The sequence below is a fragment of the Chamaea fasciata genome, unplaced genomic scaffold, assembly GCF_029207755.1.
Source record: "Chamaea fasciata isolate MVZ Bird 193981 ecotype frontalis unplaced genomic scaffold, bChaFas1.0.hap1 SCAF_5, whole genome shotgun sequence".
NCBI lineage: Eukaryota > Metazoa > Chordata > Aves > Passeriformes > Sylviidae > Chamaea > Chamaea fasciata.
In genome coordinates this window covers 39,522,086-39,540,742 of record NW_027094090.1, presented here as the reverse complement: position 1 = coordinate 39,540,742, position 18,657 = coordinate 39,522,086, and the positions used below count along the sequence as shown (strand labels likewise).

The window sequence follows — 18,657 nt, the reverse complement described above, 5'->3', positions numbered from 1 at the left end:
GCTTCCATTAAATTTCCTTCCAGCCTTTGATTTATTTCTAGATAATTCTACTTCTAGTCAAAAATGTGAAACAAGAACCTAAAAAGTATTCCCGGAATTCATCATCACAAGAAAGTACTGGCAATTGTTTAGCTGCATCAAGGCTTCAAAAGGAAAAAATTCGAGCACATGGTATCACCAGAAAGTCCTATAAAATTTTCTGAAGGGTTAACTGCTTTGTGTATTCTGACATGCTTTTTACATATTCTGATGGGATATGGAATAGCAGAATTTCATTTCAAATGGAGCAAGTCTCCTTACATTAAAATCAATTTAAATCTATCAGTCATGTGGAAGTTCATCCTGAAACTACTTGTCCATACTGAGAAGTTGCTAAGTCATGCTGTAGACTCAAAGGCTACTCAGGCTGCCCTGGGTTAGATACGGCCTGCAGGAAACTTGTGCCAGAAGCCTTATTCAAATAAAGCTGATTTTTGTTCCACTGGGCATTTAGGTTGAGCTTTAAATTCTTCTATTATTCCTTTACATATACTAAGAATTCCTAGTCTTCCTCACCAGCAGGTCATCACTGACTTACATCCATACAAAGAAAGTCTGCGAGAAATGTATTTTTTTAGACCCAAACCCCACCATTTATTTTAAATGGTTTGAAATCTGTGATTAAATACATCCATATGTACTATTTTATTGGAAGCAATTGAAAAAGAATCAAGGAATCAATAATGAGTTCAAAGGTAAATTAATATTTTAAAGTCTGGTGGGCTATGCCACATAGGCATACACAAAAAAAATACACTTAAATAGTAAATAAAGTCAAATCAAGTAGTGAATAACTGAATCCATTTTAAATCTATCAATTGTTCTGCACCCAAAATTTGAAATAAACTTTCTTAGAGACTGAGAATTTATTATTTAGGCTTAAAAATAAATAGCACTCTTTTCAGCACTTGTCAAGACTTTTCTGGCTAAGTGTACTTAGGTGGAAACAGAAAATATATTTCCACAATGCTTGAAATAAATAAAAGCAGGATTTGGTAGAAAATGTATTATAAAGTTGATTGTTATGAGTTTTCCAGTCTTGTTTTGTAGGTCACATGAAGAGATGACTAATTTTTCAACAACAAGAAAACAGAATAGATGAATCTTACCAGATTTTGTACCATACACATTCTTTCACTTCTTAGCTCAGCTACAAGTCCGTAGATATCCACAAAATCATGGTCATTTACATGTTGGGTTAAATGGTCAAGTGCAATATAAACACCTGTTCTTCCGACACCAGCACTGCAAACATAGTAAGATAAAGCTTTTACGTTAATGCTTTCAGCATTTTCTTAGAATATTCTGGATAAATTGTTTATTGTGAAAGAAAAACTTCTGAAGCAAAACCTAAATCTTTTTTCAGTATTTACATCTTGTGAATTCCTTTCTGAATTAGAAGAAGTGAAATCTGGATTTGAGCCATTTTCTAATTTTGATTTCACATTTTCAAAGTTTTTAGTTTCTTATTTTCATCAGATAAATGAGATATTACTCATATATATGTTCATATGACCCAGACCTGTTTGAGTGGGAAAAAAGATCCTATAGATTTTCTGTGAGCTTTCTAGAGCTCATTAACTGAGAGAAAAAAAAAATCACAAGATTTTGTGAAATCACACTGGTATTCTGTGATTCTTTTGATATTTGAGACAAAACAACATGGGATATAGCAAAAACAATTATAAGAAAATACTTTTAAAAGGAAGATGAGTGTCCAAGACGTGCTGGTAGGTAGTGTTTTATTTCAAGGTCTTATAATGAATAGGATAATTTCTAAATGACTATCAGACTTCTCTGCAATTGGTGTAATAAATGCAGGGTGTAATCACTGCAGATTATCAAGAGTTACATAGCAGAACTCTTGAGTTTGCAATATCCAATGAGCAATAAGTAATGAATGAGTTTTCTGGATATGAGAATACAACAGTAATGCTTTATAAACCATCAGGAATGTGAGCACAGGTGGAGTGTCAGGCCCACGCTGGCTCCTTTACACATCTCCCTTCTGAAAAGAATATTGGGTTCCTTGCAGAGTCGCTACAGAATACAAGTGTCCTGAAAACATGAGGACCGTGTTGTTCTCTCCTGTCACAGTCTCTCTGGCCCTGGCAGCAGAGGGAAATGTTCATCACAGAAAACAATATTAAATAAGGCTTTACTAGCCTTTGTGGGTGGCACCCATAGGATGCTGAGGACAAATAAAAAGAACTCCTATGCATGATAAAGTGGTTTGGGAAAAGATTTGTAGCATCAAAGCCATCTTTTCCTTCCACTTATTTCCAGACTCACACCAAGTGAGAATGAGGCACAGACTCAGTAGCAGACCTATGAGTTCAGATCCCTTTATGGAGCAAGCCCACTCATTCAGTGGGAGCACTGACCTGCACAAAAAATGCAAACACACTCATTGCTTTCCTTAAGGCTTAGACCTCCCCACACACTTACTCTTTGAAACAGAAGTTTAAGGGTATTAATGAAATCAGTGGAAACTATGACAGCTGAACACCTCTAACCACCACACCATTTAAGAGCCTAAATATAGGTTTTAGCTGTTTACAGGCATCCAAGTTTGAAATCTGGCCTATGCAAACCCCTGTTTCCATTTGCCATTTTCTGTGGCTTCAAATAGTTTCTTCCTTATGATATGTGACATGTAAATTTTAAATATATTTTTAATACTTGATTCTAAAGAAGAGCTATAATTATATTAGAAGTAATTTAAACCAACATATGTCATTTGCTATTCCACTTCTTATGTTTAGGCAGGAAAATGGAGAAAAATCCAGCAGAACTTTATGGTAATTGGTGGAGCAATTATTTCCCTGACATCACCTCAATGGATTTCTATAAATGGAAGAACAGTCATTTAAATTTTACCTTCTAGAAAGAAAGAAGAAGGACTTCTAGAGAAACCTTCATCACTGTCCATCACTAGAACCATATCTGTGCTCTCAGTCTTCATGGTTATTCTTCTCGCAACTTCCCTGTACATTATCATGTGCTTCAAATTCGAAGCTACCAAACTTGGATGGTTTGGTGAATGTGCTTACCTGCAGTGCACCACCATTGGTGTGTTATCATGCGCTCGACTTGCACGGATAAGTTTTACAAAATGGATAATTGGTGCAGTAGTTTCAGGGACTCCATGTTCTGGCCAAGAAGTAAAGTTACACTGCCGCACCATCATGCAGTCTCCATGCTGAAAAAATACATAATAATGCAGTTTTTATAGAAGAAGTGCTGCAGAAGGTTCAGTAAGGTACATGTAAACTTCTCCGTAATTTCATGTAAAAAAATAAAGTTAGAATAGCATAATAATTATAAGAATACTGGCATGAAGGGATAATTTGTTGTGCACAGAACTTCTGGCAAGGTTTTTTGAGTGATGTCATCAAGTTCATCTTTCAGGAAATATTAGTGACTTCAGTGGTGACTCTTTATTTGACTTCAGTCATTATATCTGTAATTTGTAGACTGCAGGTTGAATGGCTCATTTAGAAGTTTAATGAGCTGGGATGACAAATTCGTTCAGGAAGAAGCAACCACTTGATCTAATGTGGTAAAAGCAAACACATATCACTGATAAACACAGATCTATTTTCTTTCATGCTCTTTCAATCAGAGCAGCAACAACAGTAACCTCAAAAAAGAGGTTATGGTCTAATACCCAGATTACTTTTGAAGGATGTAAAAATGAAAGAACACCATCATGCCAAAGGCCTGTCTACATCAGTATGCTGTTTCTAACAGTGGACAAGAAACAAATGTTAGGGAACATTATAAAACATGACAACAATGAATCTGTAGTGCCCCAGAATAACCTTTCCGTTGTTAATAGTTTGTGCCTTGTGAATTGCCTCAGTGAAAGACAGTAAATGGAAATTTATTATTTCTCATTAGTATTTTCTTCTACTAATTTATGCAGAATTTTTGAATTCCTGTAAGTTTTTAGCATTCTCAATATCCTGCAGCAAGGAGTACCAGAGTTTAATCAACTGTTGTGTAATGAACCAGTTTAGGTTTTTTTGAAATCTCTTTTCAAACAATCAGTTTTTTCGTTTTGCAAGAAATATTGAAGAATGGTGAACAATTACATGTAGCAACTACTTTTTGGTTGTGCTATTTTTTTTAAAACTGATCAACATAAAAATGGAAGAGAAATTACTTTGGAGGCACAATGGCAATGATTTTGAGTTATTTGCTTCACATATGTTTTTTATCTTCACTGGAAGATCATCAAGCATCCAACCACTTGTGAATGGACGTACAATCTAAAACCCAGCAATACAGCACATTTAATGACATGCTTATAAAGGGCATAGCTTCTTGTGCAGGGTTGTGCAGCTGCAGTAAATGGCTCACCCAGTCAATTCAGATTACCTTATTTTCAGCCTCAACCTCATTAACAGAAGTGACTTGGCATTTTGCTGGCAGTAATTTTTATTCTAAATAGTCCTTTTTCCAGTCTTGTTTCTCTATGTTCTATTTTTAGCTGAAAAAAAGGTTTATCTTCTCTCAATCATTTTTAAATGTTCAGTTTCTCTGTACTGTGTGCACAACATACCCCTATGGGGTGACCACTGAGACCAGCCCCTTCCTGCTGTGTGCCCATTGTCACATGCACATGCTACAGGATGGCAATGGCTGCATTAGGACAGCCAAGTTCAGGTCCTAGGATGTAGCTGCACTACGTGCAACACAGACCAGTGCTGGGAGTGCAAAAGAAGGCTGACTTAATTTCAAGTCTTTATTCCCAGACTGCTTTTTGAGCACACGACTTAATGCTGGGTTATAATTTTTCCAAAGCATGAAAACTGTAGTTGTGAGTCATAACAAAGGTGAAGATCTCTGCTGCATCCCTACTCCTCCTTCCCAGCACAAAGAGTAGGAGTAATACTGATGATTCTCATTTATACTGGGTGAATCTCCTGGGGGTGGAGGCCAATGGCTGCTGGTACAATGCAAAACAGCTGCACCAGAGAATCTTGCCCTTTCATCTGAGAGGGATACATTCAGAAGGATTTGTCTGATCCCAAAATGGTTAGAATTACTCCTTTCTAGAACAGACACCAAGGTGTCCAAGTAGAAACTTCACCTCCCACCAGACCAGAAGTTCAGTAACCTTAGTAGGCCCTTCATAGCATATTGGAAAAATATCTGAGCTCCTTGTGACAGAAATTCTCAGGAAATAAAACATGCCTGAAAATAAAATGCAGGACAACCAGGCAGTAAAATGCATATGCACTTAAAGATGAAAAGAAGAATATTGAGGGAGTTGGGTGGGAAATAGCACATAACTTTTTTTTTTTTAATATACTTCCAGCACTGGCTTACCCTTTCAATTTTTAGATCTCTGATGGTCCAGTCTATTTGAATCTCTTCCATCAATTTAGTAATCACTATATCTCCAAACACAGTGACTGGTTTATTATCTTCTGGCCAGTACTGATGACATCTTATCTGCAGGGAGATGATTACTAATTAATTAACAATTATCATCTAATCTTGACAGAAACTAAATACAGCATTTCTAATTATATCAAGGGCTTTTAATTGGTTCACTGGTAACTTACACGTCCTTTTTCAAAACATTGTGTGAGCATCACAAGTGTTTTAGCTCTTGTCTCCCACACCATCCTCCAGAAATCACCCACTGTTCCTGGTAATGGTCCCTGAGTTGCAATAAACTCGTTTGGACATAAATAGCCCTAAGAAAGAGAAAATATTTAATACATAATGGTTGGCAAGGAAACAAAAGAGTTTGTCTGTGACTCATAGTTGTGCCTGTATCTGCTGTGCCTAAGGCTAAAATCTTGTCAGACGCACTAAGCGAATTGGCATATGCCTGGATAGTCACTGCATAGCAGGCTGCCTTGGAAAACTAAGAAAGAAATGGCTTTTTTCTGTAGTCCAGTTATGAAACAATATTCTACTAAAGTATGGGAAGTGCCATGGTAATAGAAATGCATTTAGCAGAGATATTAGGACATCAGGTCATCAACTCCCATTTAAACGTATCTAAGCCTTCATATTATACTTACTGCAGATCCAGCCAGAGGCCACCAAGAACTAAATCAAGAGCTGGCCAACAAAGTAGAATTAAATAGTGCTAAGGAGCAGTGGAGCCAGGGAAACAACTAAGGAGCAGTCTGAGAGCCAGTGCAAGCAATACACACACTAATGACCTTGTTCTTTGGTGATTGTCTGGGATCTGCTGCAACGTGGGGCTGAAGCTTACTGAAATACATGGTGTCCAATGAAAGATCTTCAAGAAAACTACTGAAGGTGTTGACTTTTATTTCAGTGTTGGCTTCTGCTCTTTGGTTAATTTATAAATTAAGTAAAACTAAGGAAGTTTACTTAGTTTAATAAACTAAGTAAAACTTAGGAAGAAGGAAATTTATTGAAAAAATCTACAGATGCTCTGAGTGCATGGTTTCACATGGATCTGGTTCCTCCTAGAAAAGAAGTACACCTACAGGAACTATTATGTACTTCAGAAAGTCTAAAATAACAACAATTGCAATAATAACAATAAATTTATGACATAGAACTAGCAGTTTATAATATCACAGTGCTCTGCTTACTGCTCAAAGCAACTGACACAGTGGTTTATAGCACTACCAAAGCTTCTTGTTGGAATTATAGCCCTATAATTCACAGCTGCCTGTTACTTACTCCATCTATAATATAAAGAACAGGTGGCAGTGGGAAACTATGTTAATCCTCCTTAGTTTAAGAATGAGGTGAGAAACTATAATTCAGGGATGCAAAGCTCACAGTTCAGTTGCTGACTTGGTTTAACCAATGAATGTCAAAGTAGCAGCAGAGTTCCCAGTTTTTCAAACTGTGCACAGGACTTCCCTTTTCCTTTCTTTACAAGCATGCATATGTAAATGGGCCTAGGTAACTTGGTATGTAAATACACATACATATTGCATGTTTACAGCACTTATATATTTCTACAACGACCAACATGGAAAGTGAGAGCATACAAAGGACAAAATTTTAGCCTTGAGAAACCATAACACTGGAATTGTCTATTCACTTATGAATGGCTGTCTAAAATGTATGGACACAAGCAAAATCTCAGCAGGGAACACTCTGTAGCTGGCTTTTGCTACAGCTTTTTGGAAGTTGCTGTTAGTGTTCCCTGCCTAAAACTTGACCTGTCAGTGACAGGAAAGGCAAAGACTAGACCATGGTCCAAGATTCCTCTGCTTTCCTTCTCAATCATTCTGTGTATAGTCCCAGCATCAGGTGGCATGGTTCTTCCTATCTTTTAACTCTCAGAACAAAGACATAATGAGAATAAACACCATTTGCTAATAAGAAAGGAAAATATCTCATCTCTACTGCTTATTCTCTGTAATGTCTCTTAGTTACCTGCAAATAACTATTTCTATTTTTCATTTGTGTCATCTGTTTTGACTCTGCATGTCTTGGTGTGTTTGAAAAGTATCTAATGTAAATCAAGTCTTGACCTCATGTAAGATCACCAACCACTGCTAGAAGAGATTAGATGCATAACTATAATTCACACGTTGAGCCTTAACAGGACAAAAATGAAATTAGAATATAGATGAAGATTTACTGAGCATACAATAAGAAAATGTTCCCAGTCTGGGAAGAAAGATGAGGATAAAAAAAATATAGCATTACTTTCTTCTTCAAGAAGCCTACTTTCATTTTCCTCCATCATAACTCTCAAAACATAATGAGGAGCATGCCAAAACTGTTAGCCATTTCTATGAAAGTTTTCAGTTTAGTTATCTTTGCATTGTCCTATTCATATACAGCAACTTTAACTCCTGAATCAAGAGGCCCAATAACACCTATCTAAACAATTTATCTCAGTGGGAGTTCCACTATTGCCTTTTATGATAATGGTACGAGATAATTTATAAAAAGCAATTTTCTGGACAGTTTTGATTATTACTGGAAATCATTGCTTAGCAAGGAAATGGCATATGTATATTTTTAACTTGTCATGTTTAGTGCCACAGGGGTCACTTGAACAATGTCATGGCAACAGTGGCTGTAGTGAATGAAAGAAAAATTAGAATCCTGTTTTTGTTGTGAGTTATCTTTTTACTCTTCTACCAGAAAACAAATACAGTGAAAATGTGAGAGACTTTCTACTTACAGACACATAGCTGGCATTAATGTAGTCAGATCCAGGAATACCAGCATCAGGCATCAGCTTTACTCTGTTGTTATTATCTGTCATGGAAGTAAAGTCTAGTTAACTAAAAGATTGGTTCAAAAACCATAAAACATGTAAAAAGTGTTCCAGGAGTGCTAAGAAATCAAAAATACTGTTATTAACAGTAACAATATTTGACAGAGTAGAACAATAATTACAAAGGTAATTTAACCTTTTTCCATTATTTTATGGTCTTCAATGCTCTAGACATGTTGTATATAATACTTTTTAATTTAAATGGTGAATGAGCAAAACCCTCGAATTTGAGATCTATCTATCTATCTATATTTATCTATCTATCTATCTATCTATCTATCTATCTATCTATCTATATGTATATGTGGGAGAATTCTGTACCTAAAAGGAGCCTGTGTACTTCAAGCCATGCTGTTCTAGCATACACGACTTCTGTGTGAGTCAGAGGGCAGGGGCAGGAATCTGATAGTTTTTTCTATATAGTTGCTGCCCAGGACACTGAGCCAGATTCTGGCACTTTTCCTATAGTTTTACTTTTTTTACATAAGGCTAAGTCATTATTTAAAAAAAAAAAAAAAAAAAAAAAAAAAAAGCTAGGGTTTCAGGTTTGGTACCACAGTACATTTGCAAAAATTACAAAATCCAAGAAACATATCATGAGTGCAACACCAGAATTTCGGTGTTTGGTTCTCAACTTAGTAAAGAATATTAGAATACAAAGTTAAATATTTATGAAACATATCTGTTTATGTTTTATCGTCTGTCATGAAGATAAATTTTTAGTGGCTGCAACTTAGAATATGTCTTGAACAAGTCAGTAGATTTCAGGAACAGCTGCTCTGAAAAGTTAATAGCACAGAATGTAGCATTATTAACCAAGGAATGCCATGCACTCCATCTCACATCACAGCTAATGCCTAAAATAATAATGACATTTCTTGTCTTATTAACTGAAAAATGAAGCAGTGTTGAGTATAGAGAGACAGACTCCTGTCTCCTGTGATAATATCTAGCCTGGGCTTATAAGTTATCATACAGTCACTCTGATCTTCTGTGGAGCCTTTGTAGCACATGTACACATATCCACAAGAAAGCATATCCAGACTCCTGAGGTAGCTGAATGCACAAACATGTGGATTTTATATGTTTAAAAAATTGCTTCTTACTAAAGGGGGAAAAAACAATGAGCAAGAATTTTAAAGAGTTTGCTACATGGCTTGAATTACAAAGCCAAGAAACTATTGAGGCTACAGTTTCTTGCACCTGCATATTAAAGCTTGTGAGAGCAAGTTGAAAGCTTCTTGCAAATAAAACTGGGTCTTTAAAAAAACCTACAAAGTAAAGACAGATTACTTGACAGAAAATTATTTCATAATGTGGACATGATTGTACTGCTATTTCAAAGAGATCAAACAAAAACATACTTGCATTCCAAATATCTATTACACTATTGAAAGTAAAGAGCAAAATGGAGGAGTTGGTCAGTAAACGCACATACATGGCTTTATGTTTGGGAAACGATTCTTAGACCTGTTCCAAGGCAGATCAGCATCCGTTGAAGCAAGGTCTTCAAGAAACTTGGGAAGTTCCTGCAGAGGAATAAATGTTTTTTGGAAAAGTTTTCCACTTGAATTTAAAATATGACACAATCACCCAGTAAGATGAAAAACTCTACAAGTCTGCAACAGTGCATTTCTAAGAACAGCTGGAAGCATTACAGAGCTTCCCACCTCACTGCCAACCCCAGTAACACCAGCAAAGTTAGATGCAGAACTGCAGACAATGCTGTCAACTAGAACAATTAAGTTTATTTGAACTTTCACCTCTAAAAGCCTGGATAAAGTCAGTCTATCACCTTTTGTAGCTTTCTGTTTTTTTTAATGAAGTCACATGCTTGACTCAGACTTAGTCTTGAATAATGCCTTTTCCTGACTCCTGTAGCTTGGGAGAGCTTGTGGTACAGCATGAGTATTGGTAAGAATTTAATTAAGTTGAGACAACTGACAATTAGTTATTGTTCATGAGACTGTTTGTGAAAGGGGTAGGAAGAGTTATTTTAGGTTGTGCTGCAGTTTCATAACTGACCATTAGTTCTATTAGTGGAGGACAGAGATGGATAAATCATTCATGCTGAGGAACTTATTTGATGGGATGTTAGTGTGCATAAACAGGTATATAATATATAATTTAAAAAGTTGATTGAAAGAGTGGAGACACTTCAGGACTTGTTCATGGAGAAAATGTGAAAAATTATGACCTTGGTGTTAAGAGAATAGAAGACGCAGAAAATACAGAATTCAAAACACATTAACTTCAATAGAATTTTGTTTTGTTTGACAAATTTTATACACAAGTCTGTTTTTTATATCTATCTAAGATATAAATCAAGAGGTCTACTTATTGCTTTGAATGAGCACAATACAAAATTTTGCTGCTTGTAATCCCTTCAAATTTGTCTTTTAATATTAGCAGTTACTGTCTGCATGGGCTACTTCCAAAAGCTGGGAAGATAGCCTTACTATCAGGCTCAATATTAATTATGCCTTTTTGCCCAGGTATTTGAGACAGTCTGTCTTTTATGAATAAAATTTAATGGGAATCTCCTAGCAAATAAATAAATAAATACATGAGCGATGTAATGAAAAAATGGAAAACGAGGACTGTTTTATTACAGTGATTTTCTTTCACTGTTAATTCAAATATTTGTCAGCCTTGTGTGTAAAACACAGTTAAAGGTGGAGATGTTAAAATTCCTCTCATTCAGAAAGCTAAAACTCTCCCACAAATTTTCTATCATTGAATATTTTCATGAAAGAAGGACATACACACAAAATGCCTATTATGAATTTTGCAAGTGTTTTGGGTGCACGATTAAGTGAACTTTGACTTGCCTCATTTACCTCACTCCTCTGAGTTTTAGCTTGCCAGTTAACTACTGTAGAAGTAGCCCCATTATACAGCACTTTGTAGTAGGGAGGTAATAGAGAAGCAGATCTTGTTATTGTCATAATGATGCTTCCATAACTGAACAAGTGCTTGAAAGCCCTGTACCAATTCTCTGCATTAGTAGGGATTTCAGTCTTATCTATTATTTTCAGATTTGGGGAAACACTATTTGGGTTCTCAGACTCAGTAACAACTTGTCACAGAAACCATGTTTCTTTGCAAGCTCAAAAAATTTGAAATAATCAATTTGCATTTTGCTTACTGTAGTGCTTTTGTGGCACTGGTGACACTTTGAAGGATTTCATTTTTTTTTTTATTCATGAGCAGAACTTATCATAAAACAAGTATTATACAAGTATTTCTGTCTCAGTTATTTCCCAGTTACGAGAAAAGCATAAGTTCCCAAACGTATTGAGAGACGCAGGAATAAGCTGGAAGTTTGAATAGTGGCGAGGTGACACCCATCATCAGTTACTTTGGCTCCCTGTGGTTTCTTTAAGCTTGTCTTTTCTGACAAGAAATGGATCCAGGTCCATTCTGAGGTCCAGATTTCCTTCTCATCACATTTACACACAGGCCATGTTCACATGTGAACCGAGATAGACCTCTGAAGATGTCCTGGCACTGCAGTTTGGTCAGGCAAGCAAATTAGATGAAACTGGGAATGTCTATGGATTACAAGAGTAAGTGAAATGGGAAGACTCACATTTATGCTGGAAAACTCCAAACCATATTTGTTGTCCACAAACTGCGTATTGTAAATTATCCCTAGACTACCTTACCTACCAAAGCATATCTTGGAATTGTACAGGAAGACTGCTAGGTAAAACAGTCCAAATCCAACTCAGGGAATATACTAGTTTATTAGTGTAAATTATCATATTCTCATATTCTGTTCCCAGTTAACTTGAATTTACTCATCCAGAGACAGACTGAGAGCCCAAGCAAGCTCAGCACTATGCTTTTCATAGAACCATAGAACAGTCAGAGTTGGAAGGGACATGAACATAATCTAGTCCAACCCCATGCTGCCATGGGCAGGGACACCTTCCACCAGACCTGGTTGCTCAAAGTTCCATCCAACCTGGCCTTGGATACTTCTAGGGATAGGGCATTCACAGCTTCCACCAGCAACCTGTTCTAGTGTTTCACCACTTAGTTATATGCTTCAGATATGGGTTTATATCATATTCAAGGGTTTATATCTTCAGCTAATATTTCCTACACAGGTTCAGGACCCTGAAGTCATTTATGTAAAAGTAGAATTATACATGTGGATGAAAACAAAGCAGATCATGAGGTCTGCTTGCTTAGTGGGTGCATTGCCTGCTCCTGAGCATTGTCATTACCAATGTCATTTCAAGTGTGCTGTCAATCCTATTATTTATCTGTTAAGACATGCTGCCAAATAATACAGATACACTCGGATTGAGGGACTGAACCTACCTTGAAATTGTGCCTGCCCTTGGACAAGTCATCTGGGAAGATATCACTACACTCTGAAACATGGAAGTTGAAGCTCAGAGAGAAAAAAGACTGAAAACCTAAATGACATATTTATCTGTCTCTTATAGTTTGACTATATAAATTATTTGAAGGAGACTTCAGCTTCTTGTATTTATCTAAATTTTAAGCAAATCGCAAAGATTTTGGTTTGATAAAACGCTGTTGTTTAAGACATTACAATGCTGTAAGGCTTAGCCAGTGTGGGTCACTCCTAAAGAAAGTAGTACTAGAGGCTTTCTAGTAATCAATGTTAAGATGTGAAAGTGTTATTGATAGTAAAACTTTTCATCTGTTCAGTCATGCATAATTTGGCTACAATCATTTTTGCTCAAGTGAAATAACACTTCTGGTTTTAGGAAAAAACATTCTTATTCTATTGCTCTGAGAATTTTATGATGCTTTTTATTATGAAATTTTACCTAATGAGCATAACAAAAAAAACCCGTAGGAAATACCATTAATCTTTATACACTTTTGTTAGTGTTCCCCTGGAAACTGAAATATTATAATCTAGCAGAAGAAAAGCCAATTGTAAAGTCTTTGTTTTTGTTAATCCAACTGTAAACTATTCATGGTAAATTTATAAATCCAAACTAATAAAGTCACTGGACAGTGACAAATTATTTTTGGGCAAATGACTGTATGTGTTAAGAAAGATAATGATGATAAAGATTCTGAAATAACAAGAAGTTATTGTTGAGAAAAAAATATGATAGCCATAAAATATTACTTAATGAAAATAGTGAAAACTTTGAGATTTAAATCTGAAACTATACATGCATTATATTATCTGTAATGTATATTTTGAGAATTAGGCTCTTTTCAGAAAAAAGACAGGCTTGCTGTGTTCATCTGCTTATGAAAGGAAATGGAGGCTATTCACATGGAAGCTATTCTCAAGAGCATGAGAAATATGACCTATTACTTGTAGAGGAACAAAAACCAAAGCACCGTGTGCAAACCTTTGACTTTCTGCACCAAAATCTATGAAAGAAAAACATTTCTGAGTTTCACAGCAGTATGACTGGGGCCTGAAGATTTTACAGAATGAATATTAATTCGGCTTTTGGAGTCATCATCAGGAAAACAGACATCAGGAAAACAAACATATTTATAGCAGTTAAATATACCTGTGTATACGTTAGGAAACTCTAAATAACTTGTTCTTAGGTAACCGTTACATGCAACACTAGATACATAAAAACATAAATATGGAGGTCTTGAAATGTTGGAGACTAAAGATTCTCTTTGGCTGGCACTAAGGTGAATAATTCTGACCAGGTTGTAGTATAGGCTGCAGAATCCAAATCGGTGTACTGTTACATTCTAAACAATCAACCTGGTAATTGGGTATTGATTATCAAGGCCAGAGTCCTTCATGGCCTTGCCTGCTTAAAATGGACATGAAATGTGACACATGAAACGACTGAAGGCCTTGCCATGTTGTGACAACTGCTAGCAACATACCGAAAATTCTTCCTGAAACTTTTGGTTGTTGTTTGTGCAAAGCTCTTCAACATGTTGTAGAAAGGATTTCTTGCTTATTGGCCTGAAAATAAGAACAGAAGAATTAGAAACCCATGGGGAATATCTTCGCCATTCTTGTTATTTACCTGTAGTTTATTAATAAGCAATATTTTCCAGTTCAGTGGAAACTGATACTTATAGGCAGAAAATTACAAATTGCTTACACCATGCTTATTTGATTTCTTTTCAATCACTTAAAAGAGAAACATTTTACTCCTTTGTTGTTCCTCCCACAAAATTTTTAATGTTGCTAATGTTAACAGTACCGTAGGCTATGATTGTTTTTATAGGTAACACCATTTCAAGGCAAGTTTTTGACATTAAAGTAAATTTGTAAACTTATTATTGCATTCTAAGGTACATAATACTTCTTTGTCAGACAGAAAACATTTTACACATTGCAAGGTTTTAGACGCATAAAATATTGCGGTGATCTCATTCTCATAATGACATGGTTTTTAAGTCCTGAGGAGTTTAAATAACCCTGTATTACTTCCCAAGCTAAAACACAGACATGCAGGCTTCACCCCAGAGAGAGAGAAAGCATTTCTCCAGTTACCATGCAATTAGTCATGCTTTTATGATTTATACAGAGCTTGGAGTTTTTTTCTAATAAACATAGAGGAAGGAACCACACATTGAGACTCACCGATGAACACAACATAAAAATCTTTAATAAACTTACTTGATGGATTTTCTATAACTAAGTAACCTGAAACAGAGATTTTTGTTAAATGTAGCAAGCTGAGAGTTAAGCAATACTGTGCATTTTAATAGGTTCTAGATTAAATACCATGTACCTAAAGATTGGTTTCCCTTATGGATTCAAATTCAGATACCTAGGGTGATTGTCTTTATTAGTTTTTATCTCAGGTATCAGCAGATATGGAAAACATAGTTACAATTTCTACCATTTTCTTTAGATCACTTTACAGTGCTCTGGGCTCGTATGGCCCTGGGAAACCCATACGTGCTGCACACCACTACATACACATTGAAAAGCTCCACTTTACATTCTTTACCCAATATCATTCTTCTAAGCATCATTTCAGAGCATCAGGATAGGATAACCTGACTGAACACAGACACCTATTTCTTAGTCACTCTAGATTTCTTTTATAATCAATGGGGAGAAATAGGTGTAATTTCATCTCATTTGAAGCAGATATCTAAAATGAGTCACAGATGAATCACGATACTGGTGATATCTACAGAAACCAAAGCTGTAGTTGTTTTTCTAAAGGTTTTAGGAATTAGTGTCCTGGTTTTATCTTCATTTTTCACATGTTCATGGCTTTTTTTGTATATGTCAATTTTAAAAACTGTGATACATATTAAATCTTTAACTGGATCTCACAGCAGGTTTTATGAAGATAGTACATGAGCATCTATACTCAGGGAACTTTCAGATAGCCTTGAAACTTGGTCACAATTGCCTCTGAATGGATTTAGAAACTAAATTTTGAGCACTCAGAAAGCTTGTCTAAAGGACTAAGTAAAAAGTTTGTAATAGTTTAGTGTAGAAGATAATCTGCTCCTTCAAAAAACCTTCAAGTACCTCTTTTATGTGTCTGTTTTATGTGTCTGTTTCTCCAAATATCCATTCTTACAGAAAATATTACAAAAATTATTCTATAATACAAATTTCTACTGTATTGCTGTCATGATTCTAGTAGAAAAGGAAAAAAATTGCTTTAAAAATAGTTGGCTTAATAAATTATTCTAATTATTTAAATTTACTTGAGATAATAAAATGAGATTAATACAATTATTGAATAATTTATTATTAAGCATCAGAGAAATTAATTTCAAAGCTAAGAAATGCCTTTGTGGTACATACTTTTTTAGAACATTATCCTAAACCAAAGCAAACTAACTATGAAAGCCTCACTTGAGCAGTCTCACTGGAGTTAAAAGTATTCACAGAAAAGAAGGTGCTTACTAAGGACACCTGAAGGACAGCGTTGGAGTGGAAAAGAAGTCAATAAGATAAAGCATGCCACTCTGCTTTTTCAGAATGTTTAGATAAGTAGCTTATGCTTATTGTATCACATAAGTTGTTTCCATTATGTGGCAGATGAAACTACCTTCTAGTAATATTGCAAACACTACAGAACTAAAGTTTTCTAACAAAAAAAGAGGATTTTTAATAGCTGTACCAAAGTATTGCACACAAATATCTATTTGTCTTTGACTAGAACAGAAACTTTTTTGTAGGCTTCTTTTTTCAGGTCAAAATTATAAGCAGATTTTGAAGGTAAGTTCCACTTCTTTTTCCACTGAATTCACCTATCTTCACCATAGAACAACAGAAAAGAGTCATGTCCCAGATGACATTCCAGTAATTTTTTAAATACTCTCCTCTCAAATTTTTAGCAACGAGGGACTTACTGCACATAATTTGTAGTAAGAAAATGCAGTTTGGTCATTAGGGAATAAAAAATACTTCTGCGATGTACATAAGGAATCCAGGTAGGCCATTTAGCGTTTCAGTGCTGAAGGTACATAGATCCAATAGAATAAGGTTTCTTTAAGAAGCAAGGCATCTATAAGTTGACATTTTAGCCTACCTGTAGGAATTTAAGTCATTTTTGGAACTACTGAACTGTCACACTTTTGTTAGTAGCAAGTGCCCATAGCCATGGCTTGGCAGCTCAGAAAATAAGATGATTTACTTTAAAGTGCTTGTCTAACTGTGGCAAAGGTGTTGGCTTTTTTGTGTAAGGCTTTTCAGAAGGGATGAATTTTGTGTTCTCACTAAAGACTTCCAGCAACTCTCAGTTTCAGCATCCTTAGGCTTAAAAAAATAGTTTTTTCCTGTGCCTCTTGACTTGAAATACATAGTAATAATCTTTCAGTATTTTGTCAATGAACAAATACTCACCTATCTGTAATCTTGTCCTTCACATTTCCCAGTGTTTTGTATAAAAAATATATCACTAGATCTCGATGAGCACAATTTAAAATCAAGCCATGAAGTTGAAAATTTCCCTATTTCAGCTGGACTATTTCAGATTCCCACTTGTCTGACTTTGAAATGAGGAAAGAAAAACATTCTCTAAGATAAAGAATGCTTTACAGCCTTAAATCTGATTTTCTTTTAAAACAGTGTATTGTTTCATGTGTGGGGTTTTTTTGAAGACTATCAAAAATCTGAATCCCACTCAGATTACTTATGATAGAGCTAGAAAGAAGCCATTTATTTGTGTTGGCAGTGATAACTGAAGACATATTGTCACACAGACTCAGCTTTCTCTCTGGGTCAATCATCTGAAATCCACAGGGAATTAAAACTTTGTCCAATCAGAAAACGACAGAAATTACTATGTAGGCAAAAGGCTTAACTCATAAGCACCACTGACACTTCCTAGGACCAACAGAGGAACTAATATTTAACAAGTTAATTGAGAGCAATATTGAGCTTAACCCTTCCTACATATTAAAGGCCTAAGGAAAGAGAACACATTGTCATTTCTTCCATTGTACCAGGACATAGACATTATTAAACTTTGTTCTCCTGGAACACAAACTTCAGGAAGCTATTTTTGATAGCTGATTACTAAAGGTAGACTTCTTGAAGAAAAAAGCAAGGCAGAAGCCATGCCTATCTACTCAAAGGAAGACAGGTCTGCCTACACAAGGAAAGTATCAGGCTGGTCTGTAGAAATTAATGTGTGTGCAAAATTGTTACCTCAAACCTAGACAACCACTGAATGCAAAGTGTATAGGAAAGATAAGATCAACAATCATTTTCTATACAATATTTTTCCAAAAGGAATTCCAATTATCTGGTATTTGCAGGGGCTACAGTGTCGGTAAAGCAGAAACATTTCTTCTGACCCCACTTTCTTGACAAGCTGTCTCACATTGAGTGAAACAAAAGCCTCAAAGGATCAACCACAAGGTTCAACTTCTCAAGGAAAGATTGGAAACAAAACAGGGATCTAAATGGCTTTATTCTTGCTGTGGAAACCTGCAAAAGGAGGGTGCCAGAGAAGTTGTTTCCTGGGTAATCACCTGGAACAGGGAAGAGTTGTTTGTGTCTCGCCAAACCTGGTGCACACTGAAAATTTAAGGACAGAATCTATTCACAGAAGATTAATGTCTGCTTTGAAGAGCAACTTGGTAAACCCTATGGACCTGTTGTAAATAAGGCAAGTAACAAGACCATACAGTATATGTATATTCAGTGTGCTGAATGAAACAGTGTTTAATCCAATTTAGATCGATGGGCTATGTATGTTTTGAACAAGTCGTTTTCTGCTGTTGTCTCACACCATCTCCACCATCATGGAATGCAATGTAAGTCCCAAACATTCAAAATTAGCATTTTGGATTCATAAAGAAGATTGCATTTTCCACTAAATTCAGTATGACTTAATTCCCAGCATGCCCTCTAAAACTACATCCAACTGATCAAATGCTTAACAAAGACTTGTTGAGAGTGACTGTAT

The 18,657-nt window shown here is 35.6% G+C and overlaps 1 protein-coding gene across 1 annotated transcript in view; it reads right to left on the bottom strand.

The window, feature by feature from the left end:
- PTPRQ (protein tyrosine phosphatase receptor type Q) overlaps positions 1–18,657 on the bottom strand; it is a 125,683-nt gene that overhangs the window by 3,466 nt on the left and 103,560 nt on the right. The window contains exons 54-61 of the mRNA XM_066183309.1: positions 14,889–14,915; positions 14,144–14,225; positions 9,723–9,813; positions 8,189–8,265; positions 5,616–5,750; positions 5,377–5,502; positions 3,093–3,241; positions 1,149–1,284 (exon numbers count right to left, since the gene is read on the bottom strand). Coding sequence (XP_066039406.1) covers positions 1,149–1,284; positions 3,093–3,241; positions 5,377–5,502; positions 5,616–5,750; positions 8,189–8,265; positions 9,723–9,813; positions 14,144–14,225; positions 14,889–14,915 — 823 coding nt within the window. The remainder of the gene's footprint in view (positions 1–1,148; positions 1,285–3,092; positions 3,242–5,376; positions 5,503–5,615; positions 5,751–8,188; positions 8,266–9,722; positions 9,814–14,143; positions 14,226–14,888; positions 14,916–18,657) is intronic.